The 13,937-nt window shown below is 34.6% G+C and overlaps 1 protein-coding gene across 9 annotated transcripts in view; it reads left to right on the top strand.

Moving 5' to 3' along the window:
• NBEA (neurobeachin) overlaps positions 1 to 13,937 on the top strand; it is a 473,668-nt gene that overhangs the window by 360,384 nt on the left and 99,347 nt on the right. For all 9 annotated transcript variants that reach the window (XM_051778818.1, XM_051778819.1, XM_051778828.1 and 6 more), the window contains 2 exons: positions 9,858 to 9,975; positions 10,854 to 10,956. In XM_051778818.1, the coding sequence (XP_051634778.1) occupies positions 9,858 to 9,975; positions 10,854 to 10,956 (221 nt within the window). The remainder of the gene's footprint in view (positions 1 to 9,857; positions 9,976 to 10,853; positions 10,957 to 13,937) is intronic.

The raw sequence follows: 13,937 nt of genomic DNA, 5'->3' as shown, positions 1-13,937 counted from the left end.
GCTGCTCACTCATGCACTGTCCATCCCGAACCAATTAGGAGCACTCATCCAACTCAGAGCTGCTCATTGAGAGCACAATGGTGAGGTGGAGTAGATGAAAGTGTTGGGGAAGGGTGCATTTGGGTTCACGTATCTTTGAGTTAGAAGGGAACTGAATCTGAGTACCTATTCAAACTTCTCACTTTAGGCAACAGAAAACTTGTTTGTTTTCATGCTGGTGTTTGAATCTAGTCTTGCAACTTTTCTCAGCTAAAAGCCTCACAAATTCTATGAAATACAAGAAATTCACTAATATTTCAAGTTTAATAAAGCTGCATTTTCTGTCAAAAAACTATTTAATGAATAAATATCCCACTTTGATTTCAAGTTACAAGCATTTATCAAATTTGTAAATATTATGAGTCCTTTCTTTCCACTGCCTTACTTTTGCTAAGGAGAATAAACCAGCTAAATAAAAGAAGATCTCTATTTTTTATTCCTGAAAAAAAAAGGTTTTTACTCAGATCCTGTCAATTTTATGTCTTTTTTAGCATGCACACTCAACCGAAAATGTAATTTTTGCAGTTCTAATTGAAATAATTTGATTGCATTTCACTGAATGTGGTGCTGGGGCAGAATTGCTCAGAGGAGTTTGAGTCTAAGTACTGAAATGACCGTTCGCCTGTTTGGGTTGTTCTCTAAGCACGAGCTGTAGAATGAGAATGGAATCATCAGTTCTGTTAGCATTTCTCACTAGATTTGAGTGTGGCATCCCATTGTGCCAAAGTTAACAAAAAATCATCTTAAACCTTGTGAGGTAACTGACACAATCTGCTTCAATCCTGTTGCTGACTATAACTAATTGAGCTTTTCCACTTTGAATTTTGCACCATTATTTGTTTTCTCAATCCCTGTGTTTTGAGTCGAGCCGTGCTCTAACACAGTTTTCTATGGCACTAGAATGTATTTGTCTTCTACTTCTCCACATGTACTGTTGCCCCAGCAATCACTATCAGCTTTATTCCTGGTTTAAAATCCTTAAATCAGCTGAAACCTTTGCTTAGAACAGTAATTGTTGGCTTTGTCTTCAAGTAGAGCCTAAAAAAGGCCTCTGCTTACCTTTTCTAACTTGATGATGTCTTATACTACCTCTTCCTGATGCTATTCTTCCCAAGAATGTCAGTCTATTGCTGGAATTTCATGAGTTACCTAAACTGACTATCTGTTTGCATGTTGCATAGGGAGGAAACCAGGCAAAGGCACACAGATGTGCAATGTCCATAAAGTCAATGATAAAATAATTATTATTTAGAATTCTGTTGTCACAAGGTAATATTTTCCCATGTCAGCAGCACTTATCCTTATATTTAAAACTATGCATTTGTGTTTCACAAAATCAGTGTTAGAAAGAATACATTTAGAATACATAAGATATTCTCTTTGGATTATTTGATCTGGATGTTAACATTCAGCAGCAGCATTTCCATAGCTGGGAGCAGGGGGTTTTTTAACATTAATTACTTTATTGCAACTACTTCTCAAAAAATCCCAATATCCTTTCAGTTTCTTGCCTAAAACACAAAATCATAACATGCAAAACCATTTTGCCAATGAAAAGAGGAAAATGGCCTTCAAATGGACCAACTTCAAATAATTTTTCAGATGACTGAAAATGAGTGTGGGAATAAGAGCGTCTATTGCTTTCAGCTGAGTGGGCATTGTTTTAATAGATACTGAAGTGGTATGCTGACCAGAGAAATCAAATTTAGAAAAGGTTTGGGTGAACAGAACCTCATGTTGCAAGACAAGGGGCCTCTCGAAAGCTTAAAAAAACATTGGAAGTAGAAGTATAAGCTGAGAATATTTGGCAAGGAAGTAAAGCCCAAAACCACAAAAATAATATCTGCATTTTTTATATCCCTGAAGACGAGGAGAAAAACGAAACAGGAGTGCCAATATTTATTTTTTAAAAAAGTCTTAAAAAGAGTTTTAAAAACTGAAGTGAATTGAGAAATTATAATGTCACAATACTCAGCTCATCCTGCACAGCATAGCATTATAAGATCTACTTGGAGGAAAGCTTTTAGGGCTTACAAATAAAGAAACATTTTACACAGAAGCTGGTTATAAAGAAGGGGAAAAGCGACCTTAATGTAAAGAGAAAGTGAGAACATTTTACTAGACCAAAATGTGCAAAGAAAAAATGATAGCATAGTGTTTTGATGAAATTTTAGAAGTATTTACTCCGGTGTAACTGTGGGAGTTGAGGCAGAGGGGATGTCCTTACAGTGGTTTTAAATGTATGAAAAAGTAGTAAGAAGTCAATGAAACACTAGGACATTAAATTAATTTGATTTGCCCTTTCTGTCTATTTCCATTCTCAGTTTCCCATTTTAGAAAAGCAAAATACAAGGTGTTTCATTATTTGAACTTACGTGATATTTTCTTAATAAATATATTTTCTTAATAAATGTATTTTCTTTTTACACTTAGATATCTTGACATGATATATCTCTAGTTACAGTGTATGCTTATTTTTCTTGCTAAATATGAAAGTTGATCATACTCAGTACTTCATTAAAAATTTTGAAATTATATAATGCCTACTCAAGTATAGTATTTCATAAACCCTAAGAGTCTGATTCCATGCCATCGATGTCTGTCATCCCAATCTTTATTTAGAATACATGAAGGAATCGTGCAGTCTGCCATGTACTTCTAGTGAGCTCTTGTACTGTTAGATTCTTCTGGAGAAGGTTTGCTGTATGTGCATGTGAGCCATTTTTCTTAACCTATGAAGATCTGCTTTCACATTTTCACATTTTCCTTGAAGCAAATAGCAATGCTAGAAAACTCTTGAAGATGGAAAATCCAAATCCCTGACAGGAGAGAATAATTTTCAGTAATCATTTTCATGTGTTTCTAACCTCTAAAAGCATACAATGATGCCAAACTGTTTTATGAATACCTATTATGTACCTGGAACAGATGCATAACCATACTTCTGTAGTTGGCTCTAAACAGCACTCTGAAGAATATCCATACACTGTGATCTGTTTTTGTGAAGTCCTCCATGTTTTCTCCTCCATGGAGTGTGTCCAGCGAAGGGCAACAAGGCTTGTGAAAGGACTAGAGAACATGTCTTATGAGGAATGGCTGAGGGAGCTGGATTTGTTTAGTCTCAAAAAGAGGAGGCTCGGGGGGGGGGACCTCATCACTCTTTACAACTCCCTTACAGGAGGATGTAGTGAGGTGGGGGCCAGTCTCTTCTACCATGCCTGCAGTGGTATGAGAGCATGAGAGGAAATGGCCTTAAGGTGACACAGGGGATATTCAGATTAGATAGTAGGAAAAATTTTTTCACTGTTAGTGTGGTCAGGCATTGGAATAGGTTGCCCAAGATGGTAGAGTCACCATCCCTGAAGGTGTTCAAGAGGCATCTGAATCTGGCATTGGGTGATATGGTTTAGTGGTTTAGGGGTTACAGTGGCAGTGCTGGGTTGACGCTTGGACTTGATGATCTTAAAGGTCTCTTTCAGCCTTGACAATTCTATGATTCTTGGCAGGCATTTTTTAAGTGCTGAGGTTGCAAATTTGGAAGTATCCTGTAAGATGCTGATGTAGGGAATGTACCAGGTAAGTTCAGTGGTTTTTATGGTTACTAGGATGTTACAAAATGGTTAATATGAAATCAGTTGCTGCTTTGTGATTGAAGCATGGCTTTGCTTGCTATTTCAAATATAACTATAAAGGTTAGTAGCATTTCCCACAATGATAATGTCTTTTTTCCTCCTCTCCTTGGCATCTATTATTATTATTATTATTATTTTCTACTTATTCATATGCAAAAAAGATTAGGTGACACAACAAATAAGATTTCAACTTTTTCATTATGACCCTCTTCACTCACTGTATACTTTAAAGCAGGAGGTACAGTTTCCACCAGACAATATGGAGGCATAAGACCCAAGCAGAACTTTTTGGGTAGTTCATGCCCATCACAAATGTTTGGTTATTTCTCAGGAGGAGGATAGTGTCGGACTAACAAAAATATACATTGGTTTTTTTTTTTAAGTTTAGAACAGAATTTCATTGTAAAAAACACTTTCTCAACCTCAGGGAATATTAAATATTCATTTGACAAGGACAGACAAGGGACCTTCAGACAGTTTCTCTTCTCTCCTTGGTAGCTGCATTCACAGAAAAGTCTGCCATGAAAATCTGTGTGCAAGCTCCTGACCTGAAAACCTGGAGCAGCAAGGCTACTTTTCTTTTGTTCGTTTTGGTAACATAGGTTTAGGGACTTCAGCGTAACTGAAATGAACCAAGACTTCTTCCTTTCTTCTGCTCAAGGCTGAGACATATGAGATAGACTCACAGTTTACTCTTGCAGGTAATCTGTCTTCCAAAAATTGGTGATGGTGAATGAAGAATGAAGTACAAACCGAAATCCTATTCAAACTAAGAGACCACAGTATATGTAGATGACAAGGGCTTATTTTGCATTGGAAGAAATACAACTTTTCAAGCTTAGTTTAAAAAAATAAAAGGACAAAAAAGGCACAGAATATAGTTAGTGCATAAATAAAATAGTTGTATCTAAAATTGGCAGTGTTAAAGAAGGCATGCTGAGTTTGATGAAAAATGCAGTCCTGCACACATAATTCAGAACACTTAAAACACTGAAAAATAGACTTGAAAAAAATAATAAAATTAAATTGGACTGATGGAGGAGGAGAATGGGAATATACAGTGTGGTATTTTTAAGCATATATCTCCAGACTTCTGAATCAAATAAAAGCATGAAGCATTTCTTTGAGTTGGGCTACAAAGACACAACAGCAACCCACAAGGCTTTACTTAGTCAAGACAAAGCTGTTGAAATGCAGAGTGAATGCTTTCTGAAATTATTAAAGCTGAAGAAGTAGGAGGGGTAAATTAAGGAGAAAAAAAGGATAAATTCGTAGAAGTTTCTCACATCTCTAGAGGAAAAAGAAAATGAAATCTACCAGGTAGCAGAGCCATCTAACAGATAGATGGGATTTTGATGTCTACACTAAGGACATGCCAGAGCTCTTTTCCTTGATGCTCTAACTAAAATAGTGGCATCCAAGTTAAAGATTGTAGTAGGTGCGCTCAAGCACTGAACCAGACTGTCTTTATAAAATGAAAAAGTGTCTTCAGGACCAAAATTACAGTATTCTTACAAGTCTTTCTGGTCGTTGATAAAGGAAAATGTATTTAATTTCAGGAAATGGCTATTTTATTCAGAAAACATGGCTCTGAGGATCACTTTCAGACTTGAAAAATAAATAATCTATGGGAATTTTGAAATGAGCCAGTTCTACTACAGATAAGTACAAGGCAATCGTGTCCCTTACTGCTCTTGTTTGATAGTATTAGTATAAAAGGTAGTGAGTAATGAAAGAAATCAGGGAATTAGTGTTTTGAAAAGAAATTAAAAAAAAAACCAACAAAAAACCAAACCCACAGAACATATCAACAAAGTTATATTACATATTAGTGGATATATGTGTTTTGCATTAGATATTAACAAAGCTTGAATAATGTTAAAAGTATCAGTTGATACTTTCATTGAGAAATCAGGTTAGAATTGAAATACCTTGAATCAGAAATTTGGTTTTAAAAGACAAATGATGAATTAGCACTGAAAATGGCAGATTCAATTCACATACATAGGCATTAATGAATCACCCAAAAAAGCTATTTTTTAAAAAAAGGAAGTATGCAACAATTCTTTGCAACAGTATGTGGAAAGAATTCACAGACTGTTCATAACATGTAGTTAACAACTGAGAATAAATAACACTTGTACTGGTTGCTTTCCTTGATTTTTTAATAGCACCTGATTTTATGATTATTTCAATTCCAAAAACAATTAAAAGAAAAGGGTCAGAATATCCTTTTGCATGCTGTGTCTGGTGCTATGAGATACTAAGAAATGCTATAAAGCAGCAAAAAATAAGCCTCAATACATAAGTGTTCCTTCTGTGGAGATAATCTATCAGGCATTCTAGCAGTATTTCTGGTTTTCTGGTTAATGCAATGCCTCAAAATTCCAACTGTTAATTAGCAGTTAATTATAAATAATTGAATAATTACTGATATAGATTTATTACTAAAAATGTCTTGACTCTTAATTGAAAAAAAAATCTTGATTACATCAAAATAAAATTAAAATAATGAAGCCTTCATATTTGAACCAAGTAGGAAAACACTGCAGTAATGGTTCTGCTTCTCTTCTGTAGAGCTTTTCATCTGCATCCCACACTGCTTTACTAATTTAATCTAAATAAATGTCACCAACAGATGTTTTTCCATATTACAGAATCCTGAGTTTTAGAGAATTCTTATTCCCCTGTTAGGTGGGAGCTTCGTCTTGCTGCAATGCATCCTAGCAAATTTTTGTTGTCTGGCCTATGGACCCATTGATATTTTTAAAACATACTCATATTCCTGAGCGAGTGAAAGGGTTTTACAAGGCAAAATGTGCTTTAAACCAAACATCTGCAGCTAATATTAAAATTGAAAAGTGTGCTTGGGTCAAATGTAGATATTGGCTGATTGGTTTTTATCTCAGTTTATCTGATGTATATCTAGAGTTCTGTGCTTAGTCATGAAGTTTCAACCATTAAAACAGGCCTAGACAAAAAGTCTTCATGACTTTTTTTAGGAGAAAAACTCATAAAGCTATCAAGATAAGGAACACTGACTTTAAGTATAAAGAATGAAATGTTGGATGAAGCAAATTGTAATTTTGGCTTCAGATTACTAGGTAACGTAATTTCAGTGTCTTTTGGTTAATGAAGTGGTTGTTTCCATGTTTTAAGATAATGAAATATATAATACATACAGTCTGTAAAAACACGTAAAATAGCCAGGACTTAATTCATGTGATATGAGAAAATGAAACGCTAAAAATCATTCTGGAAGAAAAAAAATTTATATAAGCCTTTTAAAGGATTCAAATTCAGCAAAATTAAATTACTTCGATTTGGCTGTTATAAGAACAAGAAAGAATCCTGCAAAAATGTCGGTTATATCTGCTGTAAATTGTAGATGTCTAATAACAGAAGGTTTAATGCATCACATGAAAATGGTGTTAGATGAATGTTATGGAGAATGGCAAAAATGGGTAGTATATCTTAGACAGGAAATTGATACAACAGAAATACTGAAATAATTGAGATTATTTGATAATGGCAATGATAATCTGATATTTGTAGAACTAATAGATAGTTAAGAAGAGTGTAATTGAGGACGGTAATTGAATTATAGACTCCTTCCTTTCCTCTGATTTCCTATCTGTTCTGCTGTTGTACTGGAGTGCTATCTGAAGTCATTCATTTCATAGTGGGCTGAATGTACCTCTGTGTAGTTACAATTGCTTTATAATTAATTAAATAGAGGAAGGAGTAAAAGGCAACCAGTGTATGATTGATTGATTTAGTGTTGATCTATAATAACTAAGCTGTGGTATATATCAATACATCATAAATGTATTACTGTGAATCATCTAAAATGCTAATACATAGAATATAGACAGTATTAAACATTTTTCTTTAAGAAAAAATAACTAGAAATATTTTTTACATGAAAAGTGATATCCCAAAGCATGGTGTTTTGTCAAGAAACTAATTCTTTGGCAAATCTTCTGGCTGCTGTAAATCTGGTTACACTTACATACATTTAAACTCCTCTCTCTAAGAGACTGTTCTCATATTTTAGGTTTTTAAACTTGAGCACTTTCCTCCTCCATATGTTAAAACCCTGTGAATTTACAAAAATTATATATCAGATAGCATCAGAATACATTCAAAGAAGGAGGGTGCTTAAATCTTCACAGTCATTGTTCTTAACCACCTGAATTTCACATACATGATACCAGCTGTATCCTAGCATCTGATCTCAATGAAAAAAAAGAAACAGGGAAAATTTGGTTTATTTAGCTTATCAAAGAGAAAGCTAAGCAGTAACTGGATCCAGTCTGTAATTAGCAACACAAGAAAAAAGTCAGCTGATACTATAAGACTCACAGACAAAGATACCATGGGACCTACCAGAGTTCAAAGTAAAAATAAGGTGCAGATTTTTAACCATTGTAAGAGTTTAGCCTATGAGGTAGTATTGCACAACTGGCCTGTGACTGAATGGAAGGAGCATATAGTTTCTTGCATATATCTGAGGGATCTCCAAAGAAATCAAGACCCTCACCTTCTTCCAAGCTGTGTTTAATTAGGGTGGAGAGCTGAGTTGAATGAAACAGTGCCATCAGCCACAGCGTTGTTCTAATTTTTGTCTGTAATTTATTCTAATGTGAACAGTAGAGGGGAATGAGTGTGTTCCTCTGACCAGTTTCCATCAGGGACAGAATTAACATTTGAACACTCTTCTATGTGCTGAAGCGCATTTGTATTATTGCTGTTGTTACTGTCATCTCTGAAATAGACTCATCATGGTTATGAGAAAAAGGTTGTACACCAAGAGCACAAATTTAAATTAGCTTTTCCATATATGAAGACGTTGCTAACTTGAAGCTGCATCAGTGAAAAAACTGAAGGAATACAATTCCCATTACCTCAAGCATGAGGGATCACTGACAGCAGCAGCATATGGTCTTTCTAACATTTCCCTGTTCAGAAGCTGGGGTAGGTCATTACAGAAAGTAAAGATCTCTGAACGAATAGAGCATTGCAAACTGGTGTACTGACAGTTTCTATGTACCTAGTGGAGAACAGAGATATTCAGTCTCTCCAGTCTGAAACCTTTTTGCATTTCTCTTTAGTGAAGGTGTTCATTGTGGTTTTTTCACTGAGGCAGTAACTCTCAGTGACTGCAGCCTAGGCAAAGGCAGAGTCAAGAGCCTGGGAAATGCAGGTCGGTGTAGTGAGGGTCCCTATTCCAGACAGTTGACTCCTTGTAGGAGTGTCATGGCATAACCCACCTGAGCAGATGTGGAGGGCTGAAGGCAGCCTTCCATCTAATGAAAAATATTGGAAAAAGGTTATTTTACAGTGCATGATACTGATGAAATGGTAATCCACAGAGGAGATAAAGCTGATACCTAATTAAATTGTGTCTTTTTTTCCTTATTTTCCTGAACATCCTGAACACTGAAAGAAAAGTGAAAAATATTATTTAAGTATTAATATCTAGTCTTAGATCAATACATTCAATTGAGAAACTGTCAAACTGGAAAAGCAATGCTAATTTTTAACTATTTTATTTTGAAATATTTTCACATTATTTTTAAAATGCAAAATTACAAATCATTAAATTTTGTTCATGGTTTGGGATATTAAATGTAATTAACTTCAGAAAAGTGACTATTGGCATACTGCTCTGGCTAATTTTTATATTTATTAATGGAATGGAGGGACTTGTAATTTATGACCCTGAACAGGGTGTGAATAGCAAGTTATATGATTTGGGTTGTACTTTGCATAAGACAGTCTCAGAAGTAAATCTGTTATCTGATAGATTACTGACAGTGGTGTCATGCACACTGTTGGAAGAAAATACAGCTAAGCATGATTGCAACTGTGTCCATTTCCCTGTGCTTGCCTGTAGAGGTTGGGTTTGGGGTTTTTTTTGAGGAAAAGAAGTTGATGTGACTTATGAGAAATAGTTTTAGGAATATCAAGTTATGGTACTTACTAATATTCTTCTAACAACAGGTATACTTCATTGTATTTCTTAAAAGCATTTAAGTTCATGTTTTAACTCATGGGTTTTAAGTGTTAAAGAGATGTGATTAACTTAACTGTGCTTCATGGATGGGTAAAATTTCCTGTGTTCTTACACAATATTTTGTTGAAAAATCCAGCTAATAGCTGTCACCTCGACTTTCTTTAAAGGTCCTCGCCTATACTGAAGGCCTCCATGGAAAATGGATGTTCAGCGAGATTCGGGCTGTCTTTTCAAGACGTTATCTTCTCCAGAACACAGCTTTGGAAGTGTTTATGGCAAACAGAAGTAGGTCGTAGTTATATTTGTTGCATAAAATTGTGCTAATTATTTATTATCTTAGAATTTAAACTCTGTGCTTCCTCCGATAAAGTGCTTAGATCTGTTCAATAATGCTTATTCTTGCATATATTCAGTGCAAATTGTGTTAAAATCAATCACATAGATCAATCTCACTCTTTTCTCTGCAGCAGGGAAATTTATTTGCAAAACCACATCATTGCAATTGGTAAATTCTTCAGATGTTTGATAGGAAACTTGCTTTTTCTATTGTCTCACCCCTCTTCTCAATTTCCATAATTATTTTAGTGAAAAATATAAAGGGATAATTCCTTTTCTAATTATAAACTGAGTTAAAGTAAAAAAGTACCAAATGATAAATAAATAGATCCACTCAGTTTTCTGTATGTGCTACTATGAATGGTTGGTGGGTGGTGAGTGGCTGGTGAGGTGTGTCAGTGGTCTTTTGCCCTGAGGAACTTTGATGTAAGTTTTAATTTCAACCGGGGAGGGAATTAAACAATTCCTTGGCCCCGTGTGTTTTAATGCACCAGTTAGAAGACCAAATGCTGTGCCAACTACTGGACAACTTCTCAGCCTGATAAGAGGCTATATGGGTTAATAGTAAGCTGTGGTTCCTCTGAAATAAACAACACTCAGATCTTCTGCAAAATGGGAGAGCTAATGCCAAAACGTTAACCAGCTAACTATACACAGTTATAAAGTACAGCAGGAATTTCTGTTGTACCTTGGATCCCCAGGAGGATAAAAGTGGAACTGACTTCTCTCCCCATACAGAAATCAGAGCATTTGAAAAATATATGCAGATGGAGAAACAGACATTCTGCAAATGTTTTCCTATACCATATTTTCTTTTCTTCATTTAGCTTCTGTTATGTTTAATTTTCCTGACCAAGCAACAGTGAAAAAAGTCGTGTACAGCTTACCACGTGTTGGAGTAGGAACCAGCTATGGTTTGCCACAAGCCAGGTAATTTAATTAAAATAATTAGTATATTTTGTGTTTATTATTTTATAAAGTTGATGTTTTTTGAATGTCAACCCTAGAACATTATTCCTACCATGAAACTCTAGATTTTCTCCTTCTTAAGGTTACTTTGATAAACTTTACTTGCTATATGGCCTATTAGTATGGGATAGAAGTAAAATTATTTTAAATTAGATTATTAGATTATTTTTTTTCCAATTACAGGAAATAAGTACCTTCCAGTGAAAAAACTTACACCTTATCTCTTCAAAGTCTGGTTTCCAGTCAGATTTTATAAATTTATAGGTAAATGTTCATCCTTGCTTTGATTGTTATACAGGATGTGGAACTAAACTTGACTAGGTTTTGTGTTTGCTGAATGTAAATTAATTTTTTCTGTATGAATGTGTGTGTATTTTACTTAACTGCTTATCAGCATAGTGGTTATTTTGCAACTTCCAAATTGCTTCTATACATTAGTAATGCATTATTCTTCTTCTGTTTCCAAAATTAAGAAGGAGAGATATTTTAGAAAGACCAACTAAGGATCAGTCTTAGAGATTTTCAACATCAATATCAAATCAGCCTATGACCAGAAATAAGGCTGGAAATTTTGAAATCCTATATTATAAATGTATTTCTATTTCAGTGATATGTAAGATGATCTTCATGTGTACTTCACTTAGTCGGAGGGGGAAAATTTCCCACCTGACTTTTTTTTTTTATTTGTTTTTTTGTTGTTTAGGGTTTTTTTGTTTAGAAATATCTGTTTGGACCCAAAATTGTTTTTGAGGGTGTATCAGCAGAAATGTGGTGAAAAAATTTTTAGGTTCAGGATTAACTTCTGGTCAAAATGAAACAAGAATAAATAAATATAAGGGAGAGAGGAAGCAGCAGGAAATTCACAAAATATGGTGCTTTGGGTTCAGACATCCATTTGGCTTGATTTGGTCAAAAGCCAGTGACTTGCTCATCAGTGTAATGTCTGGGGTGTATCTTTCTCTTTCTTGAAGTCATTTCCTACAAACTAAGACTTCACATTGTCCTTGTTTTATCCCACTGCAAAATGTGGAAATACTTTGAAGTGTCAAAGCATTTTTAGAACTGGAGAACTATTTCATTCCCAGCTGAACATCATTCCCTGTCATGAGCTGGAGAGTCTCATGGTACCTAAGGCTTGATCTCCTGAATGTGCTGAAGCTTTTAGGCAAACTGCCAGATTTCTCAAGTTTTCATTGAGATCAAGGAGAATTTGGGGCATTTATTTGGAAAGCGCATCTTGTTAATATTTGCATTGTTCTTCCATATACTCAAGCTAAAGGAATTGCTGTCTCTATGTGGAAAGTAATAGTGTTCTTTTCTGAAACAGAAATGGCCACATGTTCTAGCACAAACAAAATGCAAATTTCTCAATCAGAATTTCTTATCTACAGTGACATTTTTTACTTTTGAAATTCATATCCTTTGTGCATTATTCAGTGAATAATTGTCTGAAAAAGTTTGTTGATATATAATTATTTAGAAAAGTTTCAGCTTCAATATAATATGCAGTTATTTCCATACCTTTTTGATTAAAGTTCAATTTGAATAGAAAATGGGCTTGCTAGCCTTCAGAATAGATCTGGCATATGGCAGTGAAGTTGTTTTTCTTTCTTTTTTTTTTTGTGTAATCATGGTATGATTTATGCACAATAAAGACCCTGTAATCATGGTTTTTTTCTTTTTTTTTTTTCCCTGTCTACATACCATTATTATCTTCACTAGGATTGCAGTGGAATAATTGAGAGGAAATCTGGCTCTATAACTGCTCTGTAGTTAATCTAATCTTTTGTTGATGTTAGAATATAGTTTCCCTTCCTATGAATATGTTGGCTCTGGCATGCTAATTTTTAAAATTATGCTTGTTTGTATAACTAAGAGAGGGAGAAATTTTGCTGAGTAATCAAAAGGAGCTACTATGCTAAAATGCCTTTTTTATCACCAATTTTCCAGCTTAGGCTGTACTTTATTTCAACAAAAGCAGATCTTTCTGGTTGTTTTGCTTAATTTCTTAAGTTTTATTTATGTAAGTAATATTTCCTCTCTGATATTACTCTGATAAACATGTCATTTTAAGTTAAATACAGTACCATAAAGACTTGTATTAGTGATGAAAAGATTCTGAAGAAATAAATTACTTTTAATGTAGTACAATTGACTTCAAGTGCATTTCAGTTTTCCTTGTGAAATCCTACAATTAACAAAGATGCAGTAGATGAAGTAGAAGGAAATAGCAATGTTTATGCACTAATGGCACAAAGTATTTGAAGCAGGTGAATTGGTATGTCTTCCTGAAACCTTACAGACCTGCTGTTCTGAGCAAGTCTCCACTTTGCCACTTTGCTACCTTTTCCAGCAGCCTGTCTAATGCTTTGATTCAACAAAGTGTTCAAGCCTGTGCCTAATGTTACAAAGAATTACATCCTTAAAATCAGCCACATGTTGAAGGATTCAGTCTGATTTGGTAATCAAATTAGTCTGTCTTTGATAAATGCATTTTAAATGTTCCTGAAACACATTACACTGATTGTAGTTTCCTTATGACTTTGACAAATGATACAACTGAGCAGACAGTGCTGTGCCTTTTAACTTACTTCTGCAGGTCCATGTGATTCTACATAGGTAGGGTAGTATCCACATTTTTACCATGCTGTTATCAGACTACTTTTGAGGGTTTTAACACCTCAGGTGTAATTTACTGATGCCTTTTTTTTTAAGGATAACACCAAGTTTAGAAACCAACTGTGAGCTGCCTGATGGTTTTGTAAGTGTACAGAGATCAAAGAATTGGTAAAAGATACAGTATCTTACTTCACCACTAAACATATGCTGGCACCTTCACTGAAATTCTGTGAGCTGTTAATGCATTAGAGAAAACCATAGCTCCAGTTATTAAAGCTAAGAAATTCAAATTATGAACTTTTTGCTGCAAAAAATGTATTTTG

Source organism: Manacus candei, unplaced genomic scaffold (assembly GCF_025592945.1).
Source record: "Manacus candei isolate 608988 ecotype Guabito, Panama unplaced genomic scaffold, ASM2559294v1 h1tg000014l, whole genome shotgun sequence".
In the NCBI taxonomy this organism is placed as follows: domain Eukaryota; kingdom Metazoa; phylum Chordata; class Aves; order Passeriformes; family Pipridae; genus Manacus; species Manacus candei.
The sequence above is the reverse complement of the archived record's forward strand: the minus strand, read 5'-3'. Positions and strand labels throughout refer to the sequence as shown.